This window comes from Hylaeus volcanicus, unplaced genomic scaffold (genome assembly GCF_026283585.1).
Source record: "Hylaeus volcanicus isolate JK05 unplaced genomic scaffold, UHH_iyHylVolc1.0_haploid 12197, whole genome shotgun sequence".
In the NCBI taxonomy this organism is placed as follows: domain Eukaryota; kingdom Metazoa; phylum Arthropoda; class Insecta; order Hymenoptera; family Colletidae; genus Hylaeus; species Hylaeus volcanicus.
Window position 1 is genome coordinate 50,000 of NW_026533147.1, and position 23,439 is coordinate 73,438.

At 30.8% G+C, this 23,439-nt stretch overlaps 7 protein-coding genes, 1 long non-coding RNA gene and 1 other non-coding gene across 16 annotated transcripts; 4 read left to right on the forward strand and 5 right to left on the reverse strand.

Moving 5' to 3' along the window:
• Window positions 1-114: 114 nt before the first annotated feature.
• Window positions 115-1,609, reverse strand: LOC128882944 (uncharacterized). Of its 2 annotated transcripts, none has more exons than XR_008458638.1 (5): window positions 1,359-1,609; window positions 1,086-1,234; window positions 958-1,026; window positions 721-903; window positions 115-670 (listed from the first exon to the last, which is right to left on the reverse strand). XR_008458638.1 is itself a non-coding variant. In XM_054134808.1 (5 exons), the coding sequence occupies exons 1-5, from the start codon at window positions 1,546-1,548 to the stop codon at window positions 585-587; spliced, it is 657 nt and encodes a 218-aa protein (XP_053990783.1). In that variant the 5' UTR covers window positions 1,549-1,609; the 3' UTR covers window positions 115-584. The 2 variants fall into 2 exon arrangements, 1 of the variants encoding a protein (XP_053990783.1); XM_054134808.1 differs by having other exon boundaries at window positions 115-728; window positions 799-903.
• A 260-nt stretch (window positions 1,610-1,869) lies between these two features.
• On the reverse strand, window positions 1,870-1,942 carry Trnak-cuu (transfer RNA lysine (anticodon CUU)). Its single transcript has one exon. It is a non-coding gene; the product is annotated as a tRNA-Lys (tRNA).
• Window positions 1,943-2,104: 162 nt separating this feature from the next.
• LOC128882890 (uncharacterized) lies at window positions 2,105-5,386 on the reverse strand. The gene is made up of 6 exons (XM_054134711.1): window positions 3,595-5,386; window positions 3,442-3,546; window positions 3,193-3,371; window positions 3,089-3,139; window positions 2,646-2,867; window positions 2,105-2,593 (listed from the first exon to the last, which is right to left on the reverse strand). Exons 1-6 carry the CDS (start codon window positions 5,065-5,067, stop codon window positions 2,458-2,460), a joined length of 2,166 nt encoding a protein of 721 aa, XP_053990686.1. The 5' UTR covers window positions 5,068-5,386; the 3' UTR covers window positions 2,105-2,457.
• A 1,983-nt stretch (window positions 5,387-7,369) lies between these two features.
• Window positions 7,370-9,418, forward strand: LOC128882895 (uncharacterized). The gene is made up of 8 exons (XM_054134721.1): window positions 7,370-7,778; window positions 7,838-8,002; window positions 8,086-8,178; window positions 8,280-8,336; window positions 8,392-8,628; window positions 8,702-8,884; window positions 8,983-9,063; window positions 9,118-9,418. The coding sequence occupies exons 1-8, from the start codon at window positions 7,395-7,397 to the stop codon at window positions 9,286-9,288; spliced, it is 1,371 nt and encodes a 456-aa protein (XP_053990696.1). The 5' UTR covers window positions 7,370-7,394; the 3' UTR covers window positions 9,289-9,418.
• LOC128882896 (integrin-linked kinase-associated serine/threonine phosphatase 2C-like) lies at window positions 9,280-11,040 on the reverse strand. The gene is made up of 10 exons (XM_054134722.1): window positions 10,765-11,040; window positions 10,577-10,715; window positions 10,439-10,511; window positions 10,256-10,397; window positions 10,082-10,201; window positions 9,953-10,026; window positions 9,850-9,908; window positions 9,723-9,786; window positions 9,576-9,665; window positions 9,280-9,531 (listed from the first exon to the last, which is right to left on the reverse strand). Exons 1-10 carry the CDS (start codon window positions 10,907-10,909, stop codon window positions 9,382-9,384), a joined length of 1,056 nt encoding a protein of 351 aa, XP_053990697.1. The 5' UTR covers window positions 10,910-11,040; the 3' UTR covers window positions 9,280-9,381.
• A 1,539-nt stretch (window positions 11,041-12,579) lies between these two features.
• On the forward strand, window positions 12,580-13,789 carry LOC128882862 (uncharacterized). The gene is made up of 4 exons (XM_054134643.1): window positions 12,580-12,979; window positions 13,154-13,421; window positions 13,486-13,510; window positions 13,570-13,789. Exons 1-4 carry the CDS (start codon window positions 12,909-12,911, stop codon window positions 13,641-13,643), a joined length of 438 nt encoding a protein of 145 aa, XP_053990618.1. The 5' UTR covers window positions 12,580-12,908; the 3' UTR covers window positions 13,644-13,789.
• On the reverse strand, window positions 13,759-17,891 carry LOC128882861 (WD repeat-containing protein 44-like). 7 transcript variants are annotated; one of them, XM_054134642.1, is made up of 15 exons: window positions 16,780-17,891; window positions 16,685-16,725; window positions 16,332-16,639; window positions 16,189-16,278; window positions 15,757-16,138; window positions 15,400-15,673; window positions 15,188-15,337; window positions 14,981-15,124; window positions 14,869-14,906; window positions 14,611-14,818; window positions 14,481-14,548; window positions 14,291-14,389; window positions 14,170-14,225; window positions 13,956-14,121; window positions 13,759-13,896 (listed from the first exon to the last, which is right to left on the reverse strand). In XM_054134642.1, exons 1-15 carry the CDS (start codon window positions 17,644-17,646, stop codon window positions 13,794-13,796), a joined length of 2,994 nt encoding a protein of 997 aa, XP_053990617.1. In that variant the 5' UTR covers window positions 17,647-17,891; the 3' UTR covers window positions 13,759-13,793. The 7 variants fall into 7 exon arrangements, 2 of the variants coding, with proteins under 2 accessions (XP_053990617.1, XP_053990615.1); XM_054134640.1 differs by having other exon boundaries at window positions 16,332-16,725; XR_008458586.1 differs by lacking the exons at window positions 13,759-13,896; window positions 13,956-14,121; window positions 14,170-14,225 and having other exon boundaries at window positions 14,320-14,389; window positions 14,611-14,702; window positions 14,756-14,818; window positions 16,332-16,725.
• On the forward strand, window positions 15,476-15,980 carry LOC128882863 (uncharacterized). The gene is made up of 3 exons (XR_008458588.1): window positions 15,476-15,614; window positions 15,666-15,802; window positions 15,848-15,980. It is a non-coding gene; the product is annotated as an uncharacterized LOC128882863 (long non-coding RNA).
• Window positions 17,892-19,101: 1,210 nt separating the features above from the next.
• LOC128882920 (uncharacterized) lies at window positions 19,102-22,920 on the forward strand. The gene is made up of 12 exons (XM_054134767.1): window positions 19,102-20,043; window positions 20,088-20,212; window positions 20,260-20,489; window positions 20,593-20,751; window positions 20,801-21,020; window positions 21,066-21,126; window positions 21,181-21,258; window positions 21,310-21,452; window positions 21,516-21,588; window positions 21,640-21,832; window positions 21,882-22,017; window positions 22,064-22,920. Exons 1-12 carry the CDS (start codon window positions 19,147-19,149, stop codon window positions 22,176-22,178), a joined length of 2,430 nt encoding a protein of 809 aa, XP_053990742.1. The 5' UTR covers window positions 19,102-19,146; the 3' UTR covers window positions 22,179-22,920.
• Window positions 22,921-23,439: the final 519 nt, after the last annotated feature.

Sequence of the window (23,439 nt, forward strand, 5' to 3'; positions counted from 1 at the left end):
GTTTTATTCATTCGACACATATTTTCTTTCAACGGATTTTAATCGAGCATAAAAATCAACGTATCATTTGATGATCTGCATTCGTTTTATCATTGGCTAAAATAATTAAAAAATTAAGAAAAAATGATTTAACGTAAGTATCAAAAAAATAAGAATAAACTGAATTTAAATTTATCCCAAAATTACTTTACGAAGTGACTATTCTACCAAAGCTATATAGCCTAAAAAATGCATAATGATTTTTGGCATACTTTTTAACGATATCAAGTATAATCTTAAACTTAAATAACCTTTTTTATTTTTTATAAATACTAAACAATGGTAATCGAATAATACAGAAAAATAACAAACAATTTATTTTTTTAATTTTTGTCGAAAAAAACGTTATTGCGTAAATTGAAAAAAAAAAAAAAAACCTAATATAATAAGGTCGAAAATTTTTAAAACATTTAAGAAAGCCTCAATGCTTTGTATGTTTTGCGTTCATTTTCTAACCAGTAAACTTTTTTTATGAACCTACTTATATACTTAAGAAAATAAAATAATGCCAAAAGAAACTAAAGCTAAAGATTTTTGGGTTTCTTTCAAAAAAGTTTTTGAGCGTGAAAGTAGCGGGATAAATTAGTAATGGCAAAAAGCGTTACTGTTGCCATAATAATCACTTCAAGTGCTGAAAACAATATAATATGGGAATTCACTTTAGCGTATATTGCGCGATACTTTTCTTCCTAAGAAAGATGAAAAGCAATTCGCACAAATACCGATTTCTACACTTTACGGTAAATAATTTAGTAAAACCTGTTTTTGTTGATATATATTCTCCGCACGTATAGAATCAACTTGGTAATGCAACGCCTCAAGTGTATCTTCTACAGTTTTCAAATATTGATGGTCAACTAAGTTCTGCAACGAAACGGACGTGAATGAAAGGTATAATATTTTTTAAAAAATAATTACATTTGACTTAGTACTCAACTCTCCCGTATCTATTGAGATTGTCCATTTTCTCATGAAAATGGTATGCCACTTGGTTATAGATATGAATAAAAAATTTGTAGGGGGAAATATGTATTTATTGAACGTACTGGTAAATGGGAACAATAAACACATATTTTGAGTTCCCCATTTTCCTTGGATATGTATGTTATTTTTCCTTGGGGTTTGGCCAAGTTGACTTCTCTAATATATAAAGGTTTATTTTTAAAATCCCTCAAAGTAACAGAACACTCTACACCTAAGACGCCCAAAATAGATAAATTTATTAATAGTGATACGCTAGAATTAAAAAGCGACATGTCATGAATTTATTGCAAAACTACTAACAAGTAACATTGTGACAAAATCATAATTTTTTGTACCAGTATTATTATAGTTGATATAAGTAATTCCGACTGTCATTCCGGTGCGAACTTCTGCACTGAAACATTTTTCTTTTCCCTCTTGTGCGTAAAAATAAGGCATGCCTATGCTTTGACCGGTAGTTTTAGCTATTAAAAAGTATAATATTGTTAAAAACATAGTTAGTTTATACTTTTGTAAATGTTTCATGGTTATACGTAAGTATATTGAGTGCAGAGTCTGGTATGCTAAGTTGGGTAAAAAGTAGGAATAGGAGAAAAAACTTTTCAGTTTCTATGGACTACGTTAAGCAAACAATTACCTTTTGAAAATTCTGCAAGCAGATTTTATTTCTCATGACATATTATATAAGAGACTAATAGTAATGTTTAAAAAGTCTTGTGTTCTAAACGACTTTGAACTTTGTTGGTACTTTTCCAATTATGTCATAATGCTCTGAAACCACCATTTAAATCTTAACAAATTAAACGCACATTAAGGTGATATGATTAATTTTGCAAAAAGTAAACGAGCCACCGGCGGGGCTCGAACCCGCGACCACACGGTTAAGAGCCGTGCGCTCTACCGACTGAGCTACGACGGCTTGTTGGTAACGTTAGTTGAAACAATTCCCATAACGCTCTGAGGTTTAACTAGTTATACTAGAATTTCAATTTTCATCATTTATATTAGTGACAATTATAACCACGTTTAATTAAAATCAATGCGGGTTTGTATATGTACAATCAAAATAAATAAACTATTTTCTTATGTTCTTTTGAATTGCACCAGTTGTTTTTTTAGAAATAAATCTTTCTTTTTCAATTTACTTAAATTGCTTTTATTTTACATATGAAATTGTTTTCATGTAAACAATACAAAAACACCTGAAAATAATGATTCAATTTTTTGTTCTACCATAATTTTTGTATTGAAAGCAAAACGAACTAGACAAATGGGTGTTGAGAATAGTACAATTTGTTGATTTAATAATATGTTGTGTCAACATCACTCAACATTAGTAGATGGATAAACAATAAATCGAGTGGGTTTCGGCTTGAAGAATGAAAAGTAGACTCGTCTGTATAACTTAATCCATCAAACCGAATCCAGTTTCTTTTAATAGTCACATGATACCACCTGCATAATCTCGTCATTTGTACATGGTTCACCAATTGGTTGTAGGGCGTCAATATAAAGTAAGTATGGCAGCACGTAATGGCAAAAAAGAAAGCGATAATTTGTCATGATACACCTTTCATATTGAGCATTATGGTTAATCGAATAAACGACATATAAACGCTTGCCTTGATATATATAGAACAAAGACGCTCATTAAAAATCCAATGTATATGACAGAGATGTTATACGATAAGTGAGTTGACATGGTTGCATTGTGAGAACAGAAGCCATAGTAAAGGCATACTAATAAGACAGCGCAAAAAACAACGTTGGTAGTCACACTGGTTTGTGACAATGTAGGAAATGTTATACTGGAATAGAGAATCTGAGAAAACGTTACTGGATACCTGAAAAGATCCACATTTTGAATAAATTGAACATTTAAACAAATGTTACAAGTAATAAAAAATTCAATTCACATTGTACAAAAATTAATTAAATTTTTCTAAATAATAACAGTAGACGAGTTGACAAGATTGTTTCATAATAAAAGTGTTTTTTTAATTCGTTCAATTCATGAAGTAACGATAGAAGTGGAATATGTGACATGGATTTGAAAAGAACCTACTCAGGAAAAAGTACTTGTTCAACATAGGCGTCAAGTAAAGGAAAACCTGAACTTTTAAATTTCAAAAAGCTAAAATTTTTTTTTTTCAATTTCTATTTATTTACTTGATGATTCCCATAAACAAAGAATATCTTTTAAATGCATGAGCGTTAAAAGACGCTTTTAAATATTTGGGATCTTGAAAGTATAGTAAAATTGAGGTTAAAAAAATTTGAAAAAAGAATTTCGAAATAAAATAAAATAAATAATTGCGGTTGGAAGCATTTGAGAGCACATTTTTTCCCTAAAACATTTTACAAAAATTTATGCTTGACTATTATGGAAGAAAATAAAAAGTCATTCGATCGGTTTACATTTGAGTTTTTTGACAAAAGAGTATAGAAACGTAGCAAGCCTACAAAAAAATTTGAGAAAAGAAGAATTGAAGTCGTCGATCGACGTTTGGTTTGTTGCTGGGCCTACTCGACAAAATATGTATTTAAATTTGGTTTTTTTAATATGTATACCTGTAAAAACGATAACCAAGATAGAAACCAACGTTCTATTTTTCTGTCAACAAAGTCTCCAAAAATATAACATTTTGGTATAGCAATCGTATGACGCCATTGAGCATTACACATAATACTATCAATACCACGTAGCCGAAATGATGCGCGACCTAGAAATTTGTTGAAGAGTTTCGTTAATTTAAATCTTGTGTAATTGGGTCTAAAAAAGTATTTATTAGCAGTAATAGGGATCGAGTGATGTTTGATTGTTTTTTTAAGCATTTGATCATATAGATTAGCTTGATGACGCATCTGTTCATGAATTTTTGTTGAATTGACATATGTTTTTTTAGGTTTTATAAAACTATAACGTTCCGACAATGCAGACTGCATTGAAGAAGAGTCTACGCCGATATGTGGTAATGTATATTCTGGTTGAATTCTATCTCTGTGTTTCGTTTTACCAAAATCTGAGATACCATCTAGAAAGAGTGTCTCACTTTGTTGTTTTTCTGAGACACTGATATTTGAATCATTCCATAGGCTGCTTTGGAAACTATTTGATAAATCTAATTCTTCCCCTAACGTTTGTACTGTTTCTGAAAGATATAATGGGTCTAATGGTTCATAGGATTTAAGTTGTTGTGTAGCAATCGATAAATTATTGTCATTTATTTCATTATCGGAAAAACTAGAATCTGTTAAACATGGTGTCAGACATTCAGAATAAGCACAGGGATTTGCGGTATTCAGCTTTGGAGTGCAAAAATAACGTTTTCCGGTCGAGATCATTTGGCACTCTTCTTTTAAAATTGAGTTTGAATCTTTTTGAAAGTAAACCCGATTGACCTGAGAACGAATCCTAGCGGATATGTTTTCCGCAGCTGTTTTCATAATACGCGGACTATTCCAATGTGAACCTGCTTCAGTAATGATATCCCGTTGCTGTGTAGTAGACATTGGACTGTATTTTTCTTTATTTATTTGTAAATCACTTTGTTGACTTATTGTATATGTATGTGACACCGAATTGAAATAACTTGTTAATTTCCTTTGTTGAGGTAACAGTTTGAAGGAAGGAGAAAGTGATTGAATGAAGTTTGGTAAGTTGTTTCCCGTATAACTATCAAGATGATACCACAATACGGCGTTTCGATAAAATAGTTGAGACACACAATCTTTTTCATCGCTCTTGTATCTTTTCCTATGGGATTGTATGATAAAGTCCAGTGCGACTTTTCTTGTGGCAATGGATTGCGTTGCTCGAAGTAAAATGTATAAGTGTTCTTCTCCTGAGAGATTCTTTCTCACTATAGACATGGGAACCTCACGTAATGCTTGTTGCTCAATGTAAGAAAAAAAAAACGTAGGTAAATATTTCAATCCTTGAATAGGCTGTTGCCTAATACGACAAATTTCGCTACCAATTTCGAAAAACACAGAATAGGTGAATAATAAGACAGTTGTATAATAAAATGTTTGAGGTACCATCGTCGTCCAAAAATAAGGAACTTTAAGTACAGTTCCTCCAATAAGAAAACATATATGAAATACAAAGAGTAAAGAAACAATAATTTTCAAATGAATCCCAATAGAAATGACTACTAACAGAAGACACCACGTATTAATAGATATAAATTGACAGTAACAAAAGCTTTCTGACGGCCGTGTTCCACATTCAATAAGAGCGTCATAAATTTTATAAAATGGAGTTTCCAGACGAGGAAATATGTCATTGGTAGTACAATGAGTTAATGTTATTTCAATAGATTGAACAACTATATGAATGATGAGTATTACAAATATTCCAGTGCATTCCACCTTAAAGTCATCAAAAAAATTACATACAAAAGTTATGGTAAGCGATATAACTAAAAAGAATCCAGGTAAAATAATTTGATTAGGAACATGAGTCAACATTCGGAAAACGAGTAAAAACATACATACACAAGAAAAAGATATTAAAAAGTGTTGACTCTTCACAAAAAAAAGTTGTTTATTAAAGCCACGCTGTGATCGGAGTTTATAAAAGCAGGTGGTAATCTCCATTTTTTAAACTAAAAAATAAATGTTGTTTTAAACACTAGAGTGTAAACAAATCTGAAGGGTCTAAAGGTTTGACAAAACTTGAGTGATTTATTAAAAAAAATTTGATTCGGACTTGTTGTTAACGTTATCAATACTATTCAACGTTATCTCTTTAGAAAATTTCTTGTAACTCACTTTACAAAAAAGTGTTGACGTATTTGAGATGATTGTAGAAAAAAGAAAATAATTCTTTTACGATAGATAGATTAAAAATTGCGGTATTTACTAAAAAAGAACATGTCGGAAATCTCGCAATTCATACTTGTTACTTAAAAATTAATTATTGAAATCAAAAAGAAATTAATATATATTACGAGGACGAAAATGATAAAGTTGGTTATGGCACTGACTGTTGTTGCAAAGAAATTTAACAAACTGTTTTAAATATATTCAAAAAAAAGAATTGAATAGTAGACATTGAAATGAACACCGAGTAGATTTTACAACTCAACGGCCTGAGATGATCACTAGATCGAATAGTCATGATCTGAAAGTTTTTGAATCAGCGTGATTTTCAAGTTACGATACTTTTGAAAATTTTAATAACAAACAAGTTGTGTTTTACCTGCTGAAGCAAAATGCTCATTAACGCCTTTAACTGTAGTTTGTTATGAAGAAGAATTCATACAAACACAAGGTTTTTCTTATAACGAAGAATTCGTTAGTCCAAATACTTTATTATTCTTCCTCATTCCTTACAAAAAGAAAACATGTGTGCTCAATAGGTTGAAACAACAAAAGATAATTAAACACAGCATTTGCTTAATTTTTCTTTGGTTTTGCTAGAATGAACACTAGTTCTCTTGGTAAAACGAATTAAAAACATCACACCAATTTTCATACTCATTGTATTGTTATTCTTAAGCTGTTGTTTTACAAATTGACTTGAAAAAAAATTTTTTTTTGATACAACATTAGTAAATTTTAATTTGATGATTAAAACGTGGCGTTACACGTGAGAGTGGAAAATTTGAAATTGCATGTTTTTAATTCAAAAAATAATGTTACTGCAATTAAATAAAAAGTTATGAAAAACATTAGTGTAAATTTAATTCTTTTTTTCATTACTCAAATGACCCCTTTAACGTTAATGAAATATATTTTTTTATCATATGTAAATTTTTTTGTTAATAAGAATAGAATTTCTTTCTTTTTATAGCAACATTAAGTTAAGTCTGGTACTTTTGAATGCTTATTCCAAAAAAAAAATGCAAAATGTCACTTTTTAATGAAATCGGCAGCCATTAAGCGTTATGTTTAAAGCAAGTAAGATGTAATGAAAGAGTGAAGACGAGAATTTTCTACAATACCTTGACGGCTACGTGAGAATAAATTTGTAGCATTTTCGCTAGAAATACGCATGGGCCAAAAAGCTACACCTACACATAAGAATAAAACAAAGCAGTGTTTCTGTTTACACGAAGACAATGCATAAATGTCATATGTATTGAAACCAGATCAATCTATATATTTACAATAGAGTTAAAAAAGTACTTTGTGTTGTCAAATTAAAACGCAAACTATTAAGAGTGAAATTTTGTTTAGAAAAATTAAAAGAATGAAGGGTGGAATACAAAATGATTGCAGTATCAAACAATGTTATTTAAATTCTTGACCATAAACATTGATGACTAGGCAAATCTCTGAATTTTGTTTTAAAGCTTTCTGGTCAACTTCTGTCCCGGATTTTATTTGAAAACTAAAAGTTAACCTATAGCTTAAATCAAGCTATGGCAGCAAGTTCTGGAGAACTTGGCAAACGAAAAATGTCAGGTCGTATGTCTAAAAAAATGGCATGGAGAAAGCTAGCTTCCTCCCAAACGACCAATGTGTTACCAGAGATTCATGATACAATTGCTAAAAGATTAGTTCAGAGCACTGTAGCCAATAAGAATTCTAAAACTATTAAAAAACAATCAGAACCTTTCACCAACACGGTTCCTTTTTTTCGATTTGACGCCGTAGGTGCATCATCGCTTGGACGAATCACTCAAAAGCATTTACATCAATTAAGCAATAAGACTTTAAATCTATCGCAGTATCACGTTGCAGCTGTATCTAAAGTGAAAAGATCGGCTTCGAGAAGAGAGAAAATACAAAATTTAGATGCAGTGGTACTTTTCGTTGTTCCCAAGCTTCTACTACTAATAATATACGAGTAATTTTTGATTAGAAAAGAAAGAAACTTGAAGACAATTATGATATTTGGACAAGTACACCAGTAAACCAACATGTAGAAAATATGAAATCAAAAAAGGATCTTGTTTCCAATACAATTCCTGCTGTATGTGTACCTTTACCGGGGCTATCAATTAATCCGGATCCTATAGATTATAGAGTAGGAAATCTAGCAGCGTTATATTTGAATAAATTTCGTTTTGATAACGTTGTTCTTGCTGTCACTTTATTTTGCCTTATTAGAATAGTCTACTAGCAGTGGCAGCTGCTGTTTTAGAAAAGGATAGAAAAGAGCAAGAAGCTGAAGAAAATATGTACCCAATCACTACTGAATTGGTTCGTTCAATAGGTTGTGTACATTGTTTTTTTCACCAAGATCAAAATATTTTTGGTTCCTTAACAAAAAAAGGAAAACTCATTTTTTTTTTTATTTTAAGATGACCCTACTACCCGTCGATCTATTAAACGGCTTGGATTTTCTGCAGAAACAAAAAGTATGTCGTTATGTCTTTATATTAATTGTTTGATATTTTATCTGATTCCCTAAAGATATTTCATTTTTTATCAAAACTTTCGGACGTTGATCCAGAACGAGAAACAAAGGTGTTAAACTTTATATCAAATGAATTACCAAAGCAAGAAGAGCAAACGACGAACCAGTTAGATTCAAATAGTGATAACGGAGAAGCTGATGAAGGGAATTCTATTTTAGCTAAAATGTCAAAACGTGCCAAAAGTGAAGTGACTCGAAGACGTTTTAGAAGACATTGTCGTGAAGTTCGGGAGGTAAGAAGGATTTCCATGTCTTTTAAAATTCATTTGATATATGTTGGCTTGTTTCATTCTCCCACTAAATTAGGCGAAAGAGAGACGAAAGCAGCGAGAATATTTGAATTCCATCAACTTTACAACCCAATACATTGCCGAAATGGAGGAAAGAAAAAAACAGTTATCCAATCGAAAGACATATAATCAACGGGTACAGGAGGCACACGACAAAGACAAACAAAGTAATAAAACTGTGTATTACAAATCAGGGAGAGTAAGTAATACTATGGTTTTTATAATAAAAAAATTGTCGAAAACGTTTGTTTTTCTATAACCGCATGATTCTTGTCTGTTTTGTATAAATTATTACAGTATATTTATAAAGATGAACCAGATGATGTAATTCTTCCTTCAACATCAAACGAAACGATTCACAGCTTACAAAAACTTCGTGTTAGTCCTAGTTTTTACAAAGTATTCCCACCGTGTTGCTGATTAATGTTACAGTTGAGAGACATCCCCGCAGCTGCTCTTAAGGATCGTATGGCTTCGATTTATCGCCGTAAATTAACGGAACCCATACATAAACACGCGGCAACGTTGGGTATGCGTAACGCACCGCGACACTTTGGTTCATTAAAAAGAAGACGAAGAAAAATTATTGTCAAAATTAAATAAATTAATTTTTTTTCACTGGTGAAAAAGAGTGGCTAATGTTGTCATATAATTTTTAACCTTTCCCTAACATATTATCATAAAGCTAAAACAGCACTATTTTTTTTTTTTTATGTATATTAAAATAACCGTAACATTATCTTGAGATTTTTTTTCAAGAAGTACATGATTGACAAGGTCTTGACATATATTTTCTAAATTAGGAAACGGATCTTTGTCTCCTTGCGTTATCAAACGCCGACTTTCCTAAAATAAATGATGTTTTTGAACAGGATTAATATTAGAATTACTTTAAATAATAACTCTTTAGCCTTTGTTAAGGCTTCCACAGCCGTCCAATTAATCCAAAAACCATCACATCCTAAAAGTATGAAATTATCCTAAATTAAACACAATGTGAAGGGGTTGTTTATTTTTAAAAAAATCAATCTTTTTACCATTGTGTAGTTTATTGTAAGTTTGGTGAAGGATGGACATGACGTTACACCATATTTTTTCAGACTATAAATATATGTTTTTTTTTTTTTTCACTTTTTGTTTTTTTTATGTAAAAAATATCTATACCTTAAATCTCCCAGAGATCTACTAACTTCTAGTAGGCCGTTCACTCGCCCTGACTCCACCTAGAATAATAGTGTAAAACGGCTTGTGACCAAATGAGTCATACCACGCCTCCAGCTTGTACAATTCGTGCTTTTTCGTTAACCATCCACGGTTTATGCATCTCATTTAAAGGAATGGCTGTTACAGTTTGGTATAATTTTGAGTTTTTAGTCAAATATACTGAAAACATTACATTGTTCTACGCCTTTAGATACTCGACTCAAATAAGCTGCTGTATCTCCCAAAGAAGCAATATACATAATCGTGCTGCATTGGCGATACGGAAAAAAGGAAATGATAACGGTCGTTCCGTCTGAATATGACAAAATTCTCAGTACCAATGAAAAAACAAGAAATTCAAATACACCTTTGCATGACGGCATTTCAGCAGCAATACGTGCGTTAAGTCCATCCAACACTTTTCTTAAAAGTTTTCTGACGTGACGATCCGTATAAAAAAATTCATCCACAGGAACCTCGCTGTAAAGGTTCATTAACTTCTCACCTATCTACAGTTTGTGATAAAATGTAGTAAGACATGTCGCTCTACCTCTGTAATCAAATTGTCTCGACAAAAAACACTTGTTTGTTTTCCTCCATGTCCGTCAAAAATAGCAAAAACTCTGTACAATGCATTAAAAAGAAATCTGTAACACGTGTTAAATTAAAATACTAATATGCAAATTACGCTGCATCAAAACATTCAGGAAAATTTGAATCGTTTACAGATATTAATTTATAAATTGACGGGCATACAATGTGGGTATCTTCCATATATTTTCTTACACCTCTTTCGCCCCAAGCTCCCGCAAACAGTTTAAATGTACCTAACATGTTACTATTCAATTTGCCCTTTAAAAATCGGTTCCACGTTACCTGAATCAACGCCGACGCAACCTGTTGAAGAGGTCGTTGTTGAAAAACAATGTTTCATTGGTATATCTGATATAGTGGACTCGTTTATCGTTTTTTCCTGTACATTTGAATCACAAGTTTCTTGATTCTCTTTGTCAGGTACCATTATCGGAAACAACTCGAGTTTGAAATCGTGTAATGAAACTAAGATATTTTGTGTTTTATTTTTTAACACAAAAATAAACTGAAATTCCTCTATAAATTCTTTGTATTACAAAATATGGCTTCGTAACGCTAAACTGCTTAACAGTAATTGCAGAATACCCCGCTACTTTTTTTTCTCTATAGATCAAATATAAAAGAAAAAAATTTTCACCCCAGAGCAGAACATTTAAAAAACTCGAATTAATTTTTTCTTTTTGTTATTTTTTCTAAATTTCTTTTTTGGGTATAAAAAAAAGGACTACACGTTACCTCTATTGAATTTGTCATGAAAACAAAACTCTGGGTATTTACGTTTTTTTTCTTCAATTATTACTTGCAGTTAAAAAAGCACCATTTTAAAAGTTTTTTTTTACATTTTACCCTATTTTTTCTATGGTAATGATCTTGAAACGATCAATGGATTTCTTTATGTAGAGTTTGCTAGTTGCAGCACAATAAATATTTATTTCATTCATCTATTTAAGAAAAACATGGTGATTGACAAAAGCTTCAAGTCACACGTATTTGCTTTTGTATTAAACTCGAATTTCTTTACCGCCGTTTTCATTAAACGGTTTTTTTGATAAACAAATCCTAAAATGATTTATAAAATATATCGCCATAGTTTATGTTTTTAATGAAACCTTTTAAATTTCATGCTGAAATCTGAATTCAAAATACCTCTTAAACCTTTTGTGCTACACTATTAAAAATAAATTTCAATATTTCTTTTACATTAAAGTCTTAAATGGTCAAAATAACTTTTGTAACTAAAACCTTACAGTGATGTTGAATATTTTAAAACTGCACATGTTTTTAAACCAATAATAAGGTCAACGCTTTTCCGTTGTGAAATAAGTTCTTACACGACCTTAGGCCGTTCAAATGGTGAGTTTAACGACACATGAATTGAAAAGCCAGTTGCCTGAGGATATTCGTCAACGGAGCGTCTTTTAAAAACTCTGTTAAAACAGAAATTTAATGATGGATGGAATCAAGAACATAGTCACATAAGAGTTAACCAAAAAGTACTGGGAATCAAAAAATCATAATTTGGAAGAAAAGTCAATCGAGTATTTGAAATTTAATATCTAGTGCGTTATTTTAAACTTCTCATGGGTTCTTTTCGAAATTCTTGGTGAAAAAAGCATTCGCAAAAATATCCATAAAAGACACATCTTGGGCAACAGGGTAAGAATATTTCGCATTATACACAAGGGTGCAATAAATGCCTTATTGTTACAAAAAAAAAAAAGTCTCACTTTTCTAAACTCAAAAAAATATATAACGATCAAAACCAACCTTGTAACACGGACCTTTAAGTTTTTGAATTTTGCTTACCTTTTTAATACCTCAATTCACTTTTTTTACTCAAAACGTGATTCAATAAATTGATAATTTAAACAAAAAGCTTGTAGACGCGTTACGTCAACTTAACTCTAATCTTTCGTTTTGTGTTATGGCGCTAGCTCTAATCGTTTTAACACTCAGAACATAAACTAGATTCTAACGAGTAAAAAAACCGTAAGGATTTTTAATATTTACCGTCGAATTTTTAAAAATAAACATCAGTTTCTTTATTTTATATAAGGATTTTCGCTTGTTAGTGTTTTTTTAAAGTCAACTAAAACTTGATTACATTGATACTTTGAACACAAAAGTTAAGAAAAAAAAAACGTTATTGTGCAATGAACAGCTTATGAAATAAACTGTTTTTTTCACGTTATGCGTAGTTGAGGATCCTTAGAATAGTGATTAGAATGGTTGTTTTGACCAAGTTGTCTGCTTAAATCACAAAAGCAAACCCGATTCACGCTACGATTATGTCACGTTACTGTTTTTTCTGAAGACCCTATGCATTTGAAGTATGCCAAAAGACACAATGAGATTCAAGTAACACAACGTATTGATAAGTATTTTCTTTTAAAAAAATTACATAGTGGAGTGGTGTATTGAAAAGCATGTTGACGAAGCCTGTGACATACAAAACGACACCTACATCAACTTCACCTCCTGCCGATTTTTCCAATATGTAAGGTGTCTTAAAAAAAATTTATCATAATTGTAAATTATTTGTTCACTGTTGTATTTTCAACGTGATGTTTCTTTTCTTCCACGTTAAGAAAGTGTTGTACATAAAACACAACATGTGGAAATTGAAATGTTGTACTAAAAAACTAAAATGATTGTTAACACTATTGTTTAGGTCGGAGGAGGATTTAAGAAAATTTCGTCGTCAAAAATTCGGAATGGAGGAAACAACATGTTCGAAAACCGATGAAGATCTTAGAAAACAAAGAGCTGAACGTTTTAATACCATTGAAAACACAAGTGAAGAAGAAAAAAAGAAATTAAGGGAGAAACGTTTTAATTTTACGAAACCAACTGAATCATTAACAATCGATTCCACAGACCAAACCGAGATACTGAAAAGGAAAGAACGACTCAAACGTTTTGGCACTCCTCTTACACAAGTAAAAGAATACACGTCTAACGTTTAAGTCAGAAACCATTCTTAATATTTTTTTTTTTACTCAGAATTCCTTAAATTCTAACGAAACGAGTAGGTTTTTTCTTTTTCTTTTAAATGTGTTTCAGAATTCAGTATTTTATCTTTACTAGATACTAAACAAAAAGATTGGGACTCTAAAATTTTAGCTCGACAATTACGGTTTGGTCTTTTATCAAAAAAGTAATAAAAAAATAGTTGCGTAGCTTTAATGAATCAAGTTATATGGAGATATATATTCAAGATTTAAAATTACACCTTAATGGCTAGTAAAGAAATAGTATTTTTTGAATCTGTTCTATTTTGGTTTTATGACAAATAACGGTTTTTAATTGAATTAGACTTGAGTGTCAAATAGTCCATTAAATGTAGTATTGATAAAAAATTTAAGACGACCTCGGAAATCAGCTGTGACAATAACAAGACCTGTCAAAGCCGTGCTAGGAAAAACAAGAAGGACAATTCGACTCATAAGAAAAACTCGTAACAAAAATTATACCTTGTTGATGCACCATTGTTAAATGGCCTTTCTTGAAGTGTCTTTTGTATGTATTTCCATGGTGAAAGCTCGTCGGACGTTTTAGCTATTTCATTGATAGCAGCTATTGTATTGTTTGCAAAATTCTCATTGCCCACAATGCAGCATGTTAAAAGTCCATCAAATGCTACGATTTTAAAAGATTAACAACGTGTATTAGTGATGGTTTATAAACCTTTGAATTTTTCCGATTGCCGGTTAGTTTTTGAGAAATTTATTTTTGAAGATTTTCTAAGGCAAATAGTAAGAAAACAAAACAAAAATTTTTACAGTCAATTGCAAAGAGTCCGTGTTACCGTGACAAAACGGTTTTATTATTAGACAACATGGTAGTAATATCCCAGAGATGAACAAATCCAGTTTCTGATCCACATACGACATAGTTTTCATCCGGACTGATCAAAACAAACAAAAATTATTGTTAACATTCTATGCTTTTCAACAGAGGGAAAAAGTAAAGAAAATACAGAAAGATGACTTTGTTACCTGAAAATAGCAGATAGCATAATTTCATTACATTTATGTCCTTTGAATTTAATCCATGTGGATGTATCCTAAGTTTAAAGCATGGATAACTATATTGTAAAATGATGTAAAAATATGTATTACACTCTACATTCAAATTTACGAGGCGTATACGACAATCGCTTGTGGAAATAATTAGCGCGTTGCTAGAACGATTCCAACAGAAACCCGTTACTTTTCGACCTGAGGCATAAGGACCTTTTCGATTGCGGCATTCAATTTTAGAAAAAATTGACATAGTATTTGTGTCATAGATAAAAACGGAACCCAAACGAAGTCCAATAACTAAATATTTCCCACTAGCGCCATAAAAACATATTTTCGATTCAGTCCTTTGAATGCAACGTACTTTGGAGATACAGTCATAGATGTTATAAGATCCGGCAACTGCGTAAAAAGCCCCCCCCCAAAAAAAAAGTATAAAATAAAATAACTACTACAAATTTGTTTAATAGACGCACGCGTAAGGTATCCAGCATTTCAACTTTATCGGCCTCAAATGTTGAGGACGAGTGATGAAACAAAACATCGCTGTATCCTTTAACATGAAGTGGAGCTTTCCAAATTTGCGCTACCCCATCGAGTCCTCCAGTATAAATTATGTTCTAATTATGAAAAAAAAAAAAATTAAATGGCATGAATTGAAATGGGAAAAACATTTAATCTACTCTTGAAATAGGGTGAAACGCAGCGCACGTAGCCCAATCACCGCAATTGAATAAAACGCTATATCTTAAAGTTCCTTCTTCATTTTCTGATACCGTCCATATACGTACAGTGCGATCAAGACTAACAGAAGCCAAACGGTTTGCATTGTTCTAATAATCAAAAAAAAAATTTCAGTATATTTTAATACAACTCTGATCCATTCAAAGGCTACTTGAAGAGGTAGAAAATCCCATACACAAGTTACTATTGTTGCACTATGACCAAGTAACGTCACAGCAGGTGACTTGGAATAAAGTGATTTAGTAGTTTGATTTTTTCCTCTTGATACATTCGAATCAAGATCGATAATTTCAAAAGAAGTGAGCTTCGAAAATTTATCCTCATTAGAAGAATTTTTTTTTCGATGCACCAAAGGACGATATTCAAGTAATTTCTCTAATTTCCATAATTGAAGCGTTCCATCTTGAGAACCAACAGAAAGCCATCTGCATAATACGGAACGTTGTTTTTGTTTATTTTGGTGATATTTCCTTGAATTGATGTGGAGGACAAAGTCAAAAAAACATACTTTCCATCGCTACTAATAGCCAAACTCCATATTGGAGAAGATGGTGGTAATTCCAGTTGCTGTAGTAGCCAAATATTTGTTAATATTTTAGATGGTTTTCCAAGACCTTTACGAATACGAACTGGGAAAGGTGGTGACCGACGTTTCCAGTATTGAAGAAGTAAATGATTTTGCATTGTAGAGTGACGTAAACTCGAATTAAGCTCGAGAGTTTTATTTTTTCCGTTAGGCCCAAATGAACTATAAAAACTTTTAGAATTTTGCAATGTTTCAGTGGCTTTAAGGAACATCGATTTGAAACGGCCTGGTTCATCAGAGTTTTTATTTAACGTTTCAGTAAAGCAATTGTTTTCCGTTACAATTCGTGACAGGTTTCTTGAAACTTCAAAAAACATATAGTACAAAAAAACATTTGTTAACATGATTTGTTACCAATGCGATTTTTCAAATTAGGTAACGAGAGCGTGAATTGTTGAAAACGGTGTGTTTTTTTCGAATTTGCTTCAAACAATTTTTTGATTTCTGAAAACTCAACAAATAAAATGTTCAAGTGATTATTTCATAAGACATCGTACTATTTGTGGGTAGATTAGTCGCCTCAAACATAAAAGTTTCTTCATCCTGCTCTTCAACTTTATCTCCAGATATACTACTATCTCCACTGATTGGCTCTTGTAGTCGTGTTACTTCTATATCTGCCATAAGAAAGACATTTAAGTAGTCTTGGATATTTTGATTTTTCAATCCATTTGTTGCAGTATTCAAAAATTGAACTGTTCCAGTCGTAATATTCCGAACAGGAAGTAACGATGTAGGTCCTGCTGAGCCTTCCGTGATTCGAGTCAAATTATCTTGATCTTTAGTCGACAGTATCATGTCTGCCCTGTCAACATTATAAAAACAACCATTAACTTGATCCTTTTCATACTTTACAATAGAGTGTGCAGATTCCTTGCACATGCTCTCCTCCTAATACCACAAGAATTTTCCTATTAAACATGATGATAAAATATAATTAAATACCTTAAAATTTTTTTTCTGGTCATTTTCGTTACTTTCATTTTTTTCAGGACTTAAATTTATTAGTCTAGTTAGAGGTAAGTCGCAATTAGTTGTTTTTTCCTTCTTAGTTTCTAGAGTGTCTACAAGTTTACATGAGATGCTTTTTGTGTCTCTCGAATCATTTAAATTCAAAGATGTTATGGCTGACAATTCGCTTTTCAAAAAGACAGTAGGAGTCTTTATGCTGTCTTTTTGACCATCTAGTTGTAATGCTAATGCATGGTTTGAAAATAACAATTCCTTTTTTTGAGTTTGGATTGTGGAATTACTGCTTGACTCTAGATTTGGCGTAAATGATGTATTTTGAGTTTTTTTAAAACCAAAATAGTCAGATATATTAGAAAAATTTTGCTCATGGATAGATGATTTAAAAAAATCATCGTTTTTTAAAGAATAGCATTCATTCTCGTCGGCTGTTGAGGAATACATTTTAAAAAATTGAGCGGAACGTGTTGAAGACAAAATGGAACCAAACGGTTTTAAAAATTTCTTTTCTGAATTTTGAATAAGTGTTTGATCTCCAAGTCTTTCACGAAACCTATCTTTGTTTGATGTGCAAGAATCATTTGAACTACAAACATACGCAGAAGTATTCGATTCAGACGTAATTGTAAATTTCGTTTCAGGAATCGTTTCAACATTGACTAAAGAAGTGTTGTCTTCAAATTCTTCACAAGCATCATAAAATGCACCAGAATTCTCTGAAAATGACGATTTTTTCTTTTTCACTAAATAATTGTTTTCTTCATTTATCAATGATGCATAAGAAATATTTTTTTTATGTATTTTTTTTGAAAAATCATAGGTTTCTAATTTTTCACGACTCATCTAGGCTTGTCCAAAGCGAAAAAAAAAAGAAAGAAAAAGACTTATTCACGAAAGCCTAGCGCGTAAGGTTCAAATATGGACACATGACTTTGCTCAACGCTGAAGCTACAACAAAAAATTTCATTAACGGTTCAAAAACATCATTACTTGTTTTACTAAACATTAGTTTACCATGTCATAAATAGGTTTATTAAATTAAAACTCTACTTTACATACATAAAAATCATAGAAAATGTGCACAATAAAAAAATAAAATAATATAATGATTTATTAAATGTTAATTTTTTTTTTTAGACCTGATAAGAGTTATGTACTGGATATTCAGTGGTTAAATGCTGTAATGTAACTTTGTATTGTATTACACTAAAAAGCAATACCAAAAAAAACCGTTTTTTTTTTTGAGACAACCCAAAATTGTTTTTTACACTTGATAACTAGTTTTTAATTCATTTCTTATATTTAATTTCTCATATTTTTAACATATTGTTTGGCTTCTCATAACATGCAATACAACTTATTTATAATATTTTATTAAATCGAATGACATTAAAAACAATTGATTTTTGCAAAATCATGTTTCTTCTTTTCTTTAATAAAAAAAAAAATCCACTTTAACAGCAACTTGTAAAGTTACTTTTCACAATGTACAAAAAGTGTAGTCTTTTGAAAAAAACAATTGTTTTATGAATATTTTGTTTTTTTCAAATTTTTTTTTTTAACGAATTCTACTGTGTTTTTTTTTTAATTGTATCATGTTTTTTATTTTCTTCACTTTTATAAAAAATGTTTCTTTTAAATTGTGTTTTTTTTTTTTTACGCCTTTTCACAAGTTGGCAAAAAAAAAAAATAAATTTTAGCTTAGTTGAATAGCGTGCAATTTATATACAATCACCTGAAAAAACGATAACACAAAATTTAATTATGTAATTACGGTGGCTAACACAACACAAACCCCATTAAATTGTTACACTGGAAAAATTCGTTCCAAAATAACTTTTATTTTCACATAATTGAAACATGAAAAAAAAATATCACATTAAAACAGTGATTATTGTCAATAACTTTAATAAGTTAGTAACTTTGTATGCATTTTTGTTGCGAGTTTCGAAAATGTTATGCTAAAATTGTACTTTTTTTGTATAGTTATTATCATACAGGAACCATCATGTTTTATTCTTGTTCCTCACACAACACATGAACGAATGGTTCTAACATAATAAATAAAAGCGTAACATTTCTAGGAAGGTTTTGAAATTTTTCTTATCACATGAGTATTTTACTTACACTACACGTATTTTGATGCCATTCTCCGCAACGCGTTTCTACATTAGTTGAGTATATGCAACATAATAAAAACAATCTGTTTATCCAGCTTGATCGTTTAAAATTTAATGATATGGTAGGAAAAAAAATATCTCAAACTCGATCATATAAAAAAATAATAACAAGCAGTAATTTTTCTACTTTATTGAAAAAAAGGTAGATTCAGAAAAAGCATTCATGATAATTCAAAATAAGAACGAATCAATGTCTTGTAATGAATTAATAATCTCTTTAATAAATCGAAATAATTTGGCGGATGATGTTGTGAAAGCACTTGAAAGCCATTCATCGTATCAAAACTTAATTTATAAAGAATTCATTCAAGATGATTTCATGTTGAATAGCATCAATCAACAAGAAATGAACTCGGAATCTGAAGTGTTTTTAACCTTTTACAAAGACAAAGTAGAGAAAATAGATCAAGTTGAAACTCATCTAGTCCAAACTCAGGAGATTTCTGAAAGTATACGAAATCGGGTTTCCAAAATGTTAGCAGATGTTGAGGTTATATGTGTGAAAAACGAAAAAGTTTTAAATCAACTGAAAAAATTAAAACAAGCCAAATGGTTAGCTGAGTGGAAGCAAAAAATTGTAAATGGTATTCTCCGCACTCTAAGCGTTTCACAAAATTTTGAAATTTTTTTCACTTCTACCATAAATAATCTAGATGATCTTGATTCTTGTGTGTTCTCAACATACGCTCAAGTCCAACGCGTATATGATAATGTTGTACATGTTGATAAATTATTGAAAACACTTGATAAGGACCTTTGCACATGTAGTATGGATAGAGTCAATACTGACACTGGTAACAAACCTGCGTCATCTTCTCCCCCTGTGATGGAAGATGTTATAAAAACAACTAAAGAATTGTTGCTCCTAGGGGAAGAGAAAATTTTAAATTTAACGCTGAAAGAGATAAACAGCATAAAAAGTCTTACCGATTTTTTTTGTACATCTTCTGATAGTCTTTCTACAAAACATACAATAAAATTCCAGTGTCTTTCAAAAGCTATTAAAATAATTCGTGCAAAACCTTGTCTTTTCCAAAAATTGATAGAAACATTGCAAGCGGTATGTATCGAATTCCGTTTGCCGTTAAACTTATTTCTTATTAGAATCGAACCGAACACTTTAAAAATCGTTTACTTTATTCAAGCGCTCTTCATAATGATGATCAAAATTTTTTAAACAAAAAATTTTCTTTTTTCACAGATTCATTTAGTTCAGCCATATCTCTGGGGTACATTGTTGTTTTGTATCTAAGCATACATGACATGATTTTGTCAGACCAATATTAACCATGTTGCGGAATGCGTATGAGGCTGTTGTTGAAGAAATGTATTTAGCCTCCTTTCTATTTTTACAAGATTTCAATCATATCGTGCAAAATAATGTGACAGAGGCTTCACAAAATTTGGTTTCTCATTTACATAGAGACAAGTGGAATTTTACTACACCAAATTTTTCTAACCATTTGATAGAACATTGGAAAAATTGTAATTTTTCCCAAAAAAACGGTACGACAATGGTTTAATGGCAAAACGGATTTTTTAGCAATTTCAAACCTGACAAATATATGTTTTCCCATCAACATTAATGAATATTTTATCTTTGTAACAGAAAGCCAACTTGATCAAGATATATGTAACTTATCTTGTTTTGATGACAAGAATGTTCTTTATAAAGACAATTTTACCCATTTAATTGAACACTCTACCATGAAAAAAAGATATAACAAAATGACCAATTCTAGTGAGTTTCTAGACACCGTTATACAAGGTAACCTGTTCTACTTGTTTGAAACAACCAAAAAATCCTCTGCTGTCAGAGTGTCCTACTTATCTTGAAAAAGAAATTGACAAAAAAATAAATGATCTTAAATTATCCGCTCTCGATATCAGCAAAACGTTTTATTTGATTTGCTGCTTTTGTATGTATTTATTTCGTGTAATGCAACCAAAGAGTATTACCGAAAAACTAAATGGGTTATTGAGTTTCACTAACGTTGATGCAAAAGTTCAAAATACTGTATGTTCAAAATTCACTCAGTAAGAAGATAAAGTGATTATCGGCATTTTAATTATGACGCACAGTGGTTGTTTAGATCTATGTAATTTTACTTTTGAGAAAACGTCGAATGCTTGGATGAAGCAGGTATTTCATTATGTTGTTATCCTCAAGTTCAATTGGTATATTCTACAATGGTAGATCATCTTGACAGAAGCACAAGTCAAGACACAAGCACCTTCTCGTCAGTGTTGTATACCTACTTGTTTACATGAATATGTAAGTAGCTTGTTTACGCGCATTAAAAATCATTCGACCTCTATAAGTTAGGTATCCAACCTTAATGAATTTTTTACTTCTCTCACACATCTAGGAAGCTTATCCCCCTCGTTTCTACATTCGATTCAAGGTGATACTGGAATCATTCGAAATGTAGCTCAAATAGCGGTTGTACCTTTATTAAATATTATTAAGTACTTTAAATTTATTATTTTGTTACTTAATTTTTTTAAAACGTATTCTGTTGTTTTTGTAAGCCGCTCTTCACATATTTCATACACTAGTTTAAACAAGGCCATTTATTTGCTCAACTGTTTTAAAATTATTCAGGTAATGATGATGGTGCTGTTGATCGTGAATTTCAAAATTATTTGTACTTAGGAAAAATTGTCTATACATCCATTTCTTGAAAATTACTTTATAATTTATCATCAAGTTATTGATGACAATATTGATATCATTGTGAAAAATGAGTGTTTAAATGCCTTGACAAAACTAGGATTTTTGCCTCGTTTAACACAATTGCGTGAATGGAGATCATTATCGCCTGCTGACCAAAAGCAAAAGCCATTGTGTACGCTTTCTTGTTATCTTCTTGTTTTTATAACAACAACATAATACAGCCGCCAATTCTTCACTACATCCTCTTTCCGTTTCCGCTTTCCTAAAGTCATTTCATGATACGATTATTTTAAATGGAACCATCAAACTTGATAACCTTGATAAAATTGCTTCTCTTGAAATACAAAAAACCATAAAGTACGTTAACTTTTATAAGACTTTCTTATATTAAATGTCTTCATAGAAAGAGAGTCTTGAACTCGATCATTAGTGCATATCAAGAGCTGTCTACTGGTGTGAATTACGTCGATCTTGTGGCATATACGCGGGAAGAAATGTGTCAGCTTCTTTCCGTATAAGACAATCAATGGAGTCCATTTCAATTTTTTCTTTTAATAAATATTGACATTGGCACAAATTGCGTTCAATTATTTTACAATAGACTAAATTTTTTGTTTTCTTTGAAATGTACAAAAGTTTAAAAAAAATTTCATGATTAAATAGTCACCATTTTTCTTTAAAGTTATCAATTTTTCTGTTATTTCAAATTTGACACTTTAGTCGTTTAATGCGATACTAAAAATTCTATTTTTTATAGCTTAACAAGTCAGATAAAAGCAACAATTTTTTGTTTTTGAAGTTTCCAATATGCTATAAGAATAATTTTATTTATTATGGGGAACTTAAAGCTTTTGAGACATTCCTTGTACTTGTATAACGAATTTCAATTGACGCAATTTTTTTTTTTTTTGATTTAAAAATATTCAAGTGTAAAAATTGCTATCGAACAGTTGTGGTATTTTGATTTTGTCGGTACATTAGGAAGGGTAATGGGTTTTAGCCACTGCACGTCAACCTTCCAAAAGTTTATCCCCAAATTACACCGTCACCTCGCAATATGTTGATTTCACACATTTAGGTTTTTAAAATGATTCATCAGCAAATTTCCTGCACAATAATGACAAACATTCTTTTATTTTAATTTTTTTTTTAACTACTAGTCAAGCGAATTAAATTTTTTTCTTGTATCGTCTGTTTTGGAGGTTAAAGCGTCACAATCTTTTTAACCAGGGGCCTAAGTGTTTGTGATACATGTTGGTGTTATAAACAGTAGATTGTTTTAATTTGATCAACTATTTTTCTGGTAAAACTATCACCTTAAACATCAAACACATTAACAAATAAGCTCTACTTTAAAAAGAAAGATACTGGTTCACTAAAATATTTATTGCATATTTGTTTTCAATTGTTTTCTTGTAAAAAAATAACGCGAATCGCCTTTTGTACTTTGAATAACCCCAACTATCACAAAGAATTGTTGAGTTTCCCCTTCAACTTTATAAATTTCTTTTTAAATAATGACCAAGTTTTTATTTCAAATACACAGAAAATTTACTGGTAGATTAAATAACTAAAGTGAAATCTATGCAAGGCACGAAGCAATACATGTATGTTCAAGTCAAGTAGGAACTTGACAAAAATTGTATGACCGCAAACTCAATGTTAGTCACTAGACAAAAAAAAACTGTTTTAAAAGTATGATCATTTTCAAAAATACACACTTTACATGATTGAAAAAGAAATGTCACCAAGAGGCAGTAGAAGCCATCGGAACTAATA

Coding starts and splice junctions, on each gene's coding strand:
- LOC128882944 (XM_054134808.1), bottom strand. CDS start 1,548: ATGAAACATTTACAAAAGTATAAACTAACTATGTTTTTAACAATATTA. Junction 904..957: donor AGTTGAGTACTAAGTCAAAT/GTAATTATTTTT, acceptor GTTTCGTTGCAG/AACTTAGTTGACCATCAATA. Junction 729..798: donor ATATATATCAACAAAAACAG/GTTTTACTAAAT, acceptor CATCTTTCTTAG/GAAGAAAAGTATCGCGCAAT.
- LOC128882890 (XM_054134711.1), bottom strand. CDS start 5,067: ATGGTACCTCAAACATTTTATTATACAACTGTCTTATTATTCACCTAT. Junction 3,547..3,594: donor CTTGGTTATCGTTTTTACAG/GTATACATATTA, acceptor TTTGTCGAGTAG/GCCCAGCAACAAACCAAACG. Junction 2,868..3,088: donor GAACAAGTACTTTTTCCTGA/GTAGGTTCTTTT, acceptor GGATCTTTTCAG/GTATCCAGTAACGTTTTCTC.
- LOC128882895 (XM_054134721.1), top strand. CDS start 7,395: ATGGCAGCAAGTTCTGGAGAACTTGGCAAACGAAAAATGTCAGGTCGT. Junction 7,779..7,837: donor TACAAAATTTAGATGCAGTG/GTACTTTTCGTT, acceptor ATTTTTGATTAG/AAAAGAAAGAAACTTGAAGA. Junction 8,885..8,982: donor TGTATTACAAATCAGGGAGA/GTAAGTAATACT, acceptor AAATTATTACAG/TATATTTATAAAGATGAACC.
- LOC128882896 (XM_054134722.1), bottom strand. CDS start 10,909: ATGGTACCTGACAAAGAGAATCAAGAAACTTGTGATTCAAATGTACAG. Junction 9,666..9,722: donor TTACAATAAACTACACAATG/GTAAAAAGATTG, acceptor TGTTTAATTTAG/GATAATTTCATACTTTTAGG. Junction 9,532..9,575: donor CTAAAGAGTTATTATTTAAA/GTAATTCTAATA, acceptor CATTTATTTTAG/GAAAGTCGGCGTTTGATAAC.
- LOC128882862 (XM_054134643.1), top strand. CDS start 12,909: ATGTTGACGAAGCCTGTGACATACAAAACGACACCTACATCAACTTCA. Junction 13,422..13,485: donor TTGGCACTCCTCTTACACAA/GTAAAAGAATAC, acceptor TTTTTTACTCAG/AATTCCTTAAATTCTAACGA. Junction 13,511..13,569: donor CTTAAATTCTAACGAAACGA/GTAGGTTTTTTC, acceptor TATCTTTACTAG/ATACTAAACAAAAAGATTGG.
- LOC128882861 (XM_054134640.1), bottom strand. CDS start 17,646: ATGAGTCGTGAAAAATTAGAAACCTATGATTTTTCAAAAAAAATACAT. Junction 16,139..16,188: donor TAATTTGAAAAATCGCATTG/GTAACAAATCAT, acceptor TGTTTTTTGAAG/TTTCAAGAAACCTGTCACGA. Junction 14,549..14,610: donor TACGCCTCGTAAATTTGAAT/GTAGAGTGTAAT, acceptor CTTTAAACTTAG/GATACATCCACATGGATTAA.
- LOC128882920 (XM_054134767.1), top strand. CDS start 19,147: ATGATAATTCAAAATAAGAACGAATCAATGTCTTGTAATGAATTAATA. Junction 20,752..20,800: donor TCTAGACACCGTTATACAAG/GTAACCTGTTCT, acceptor CTCTGCTGTCAG/AGTGTCCTACTTATCTTGAA. Junction 21,589..21,639: donor ACTGTTTTAAAATTATTCAG/GTAATGATGATG, acceptor ATTTGTACTTAG/GAAAAATTGTCTATACATCC.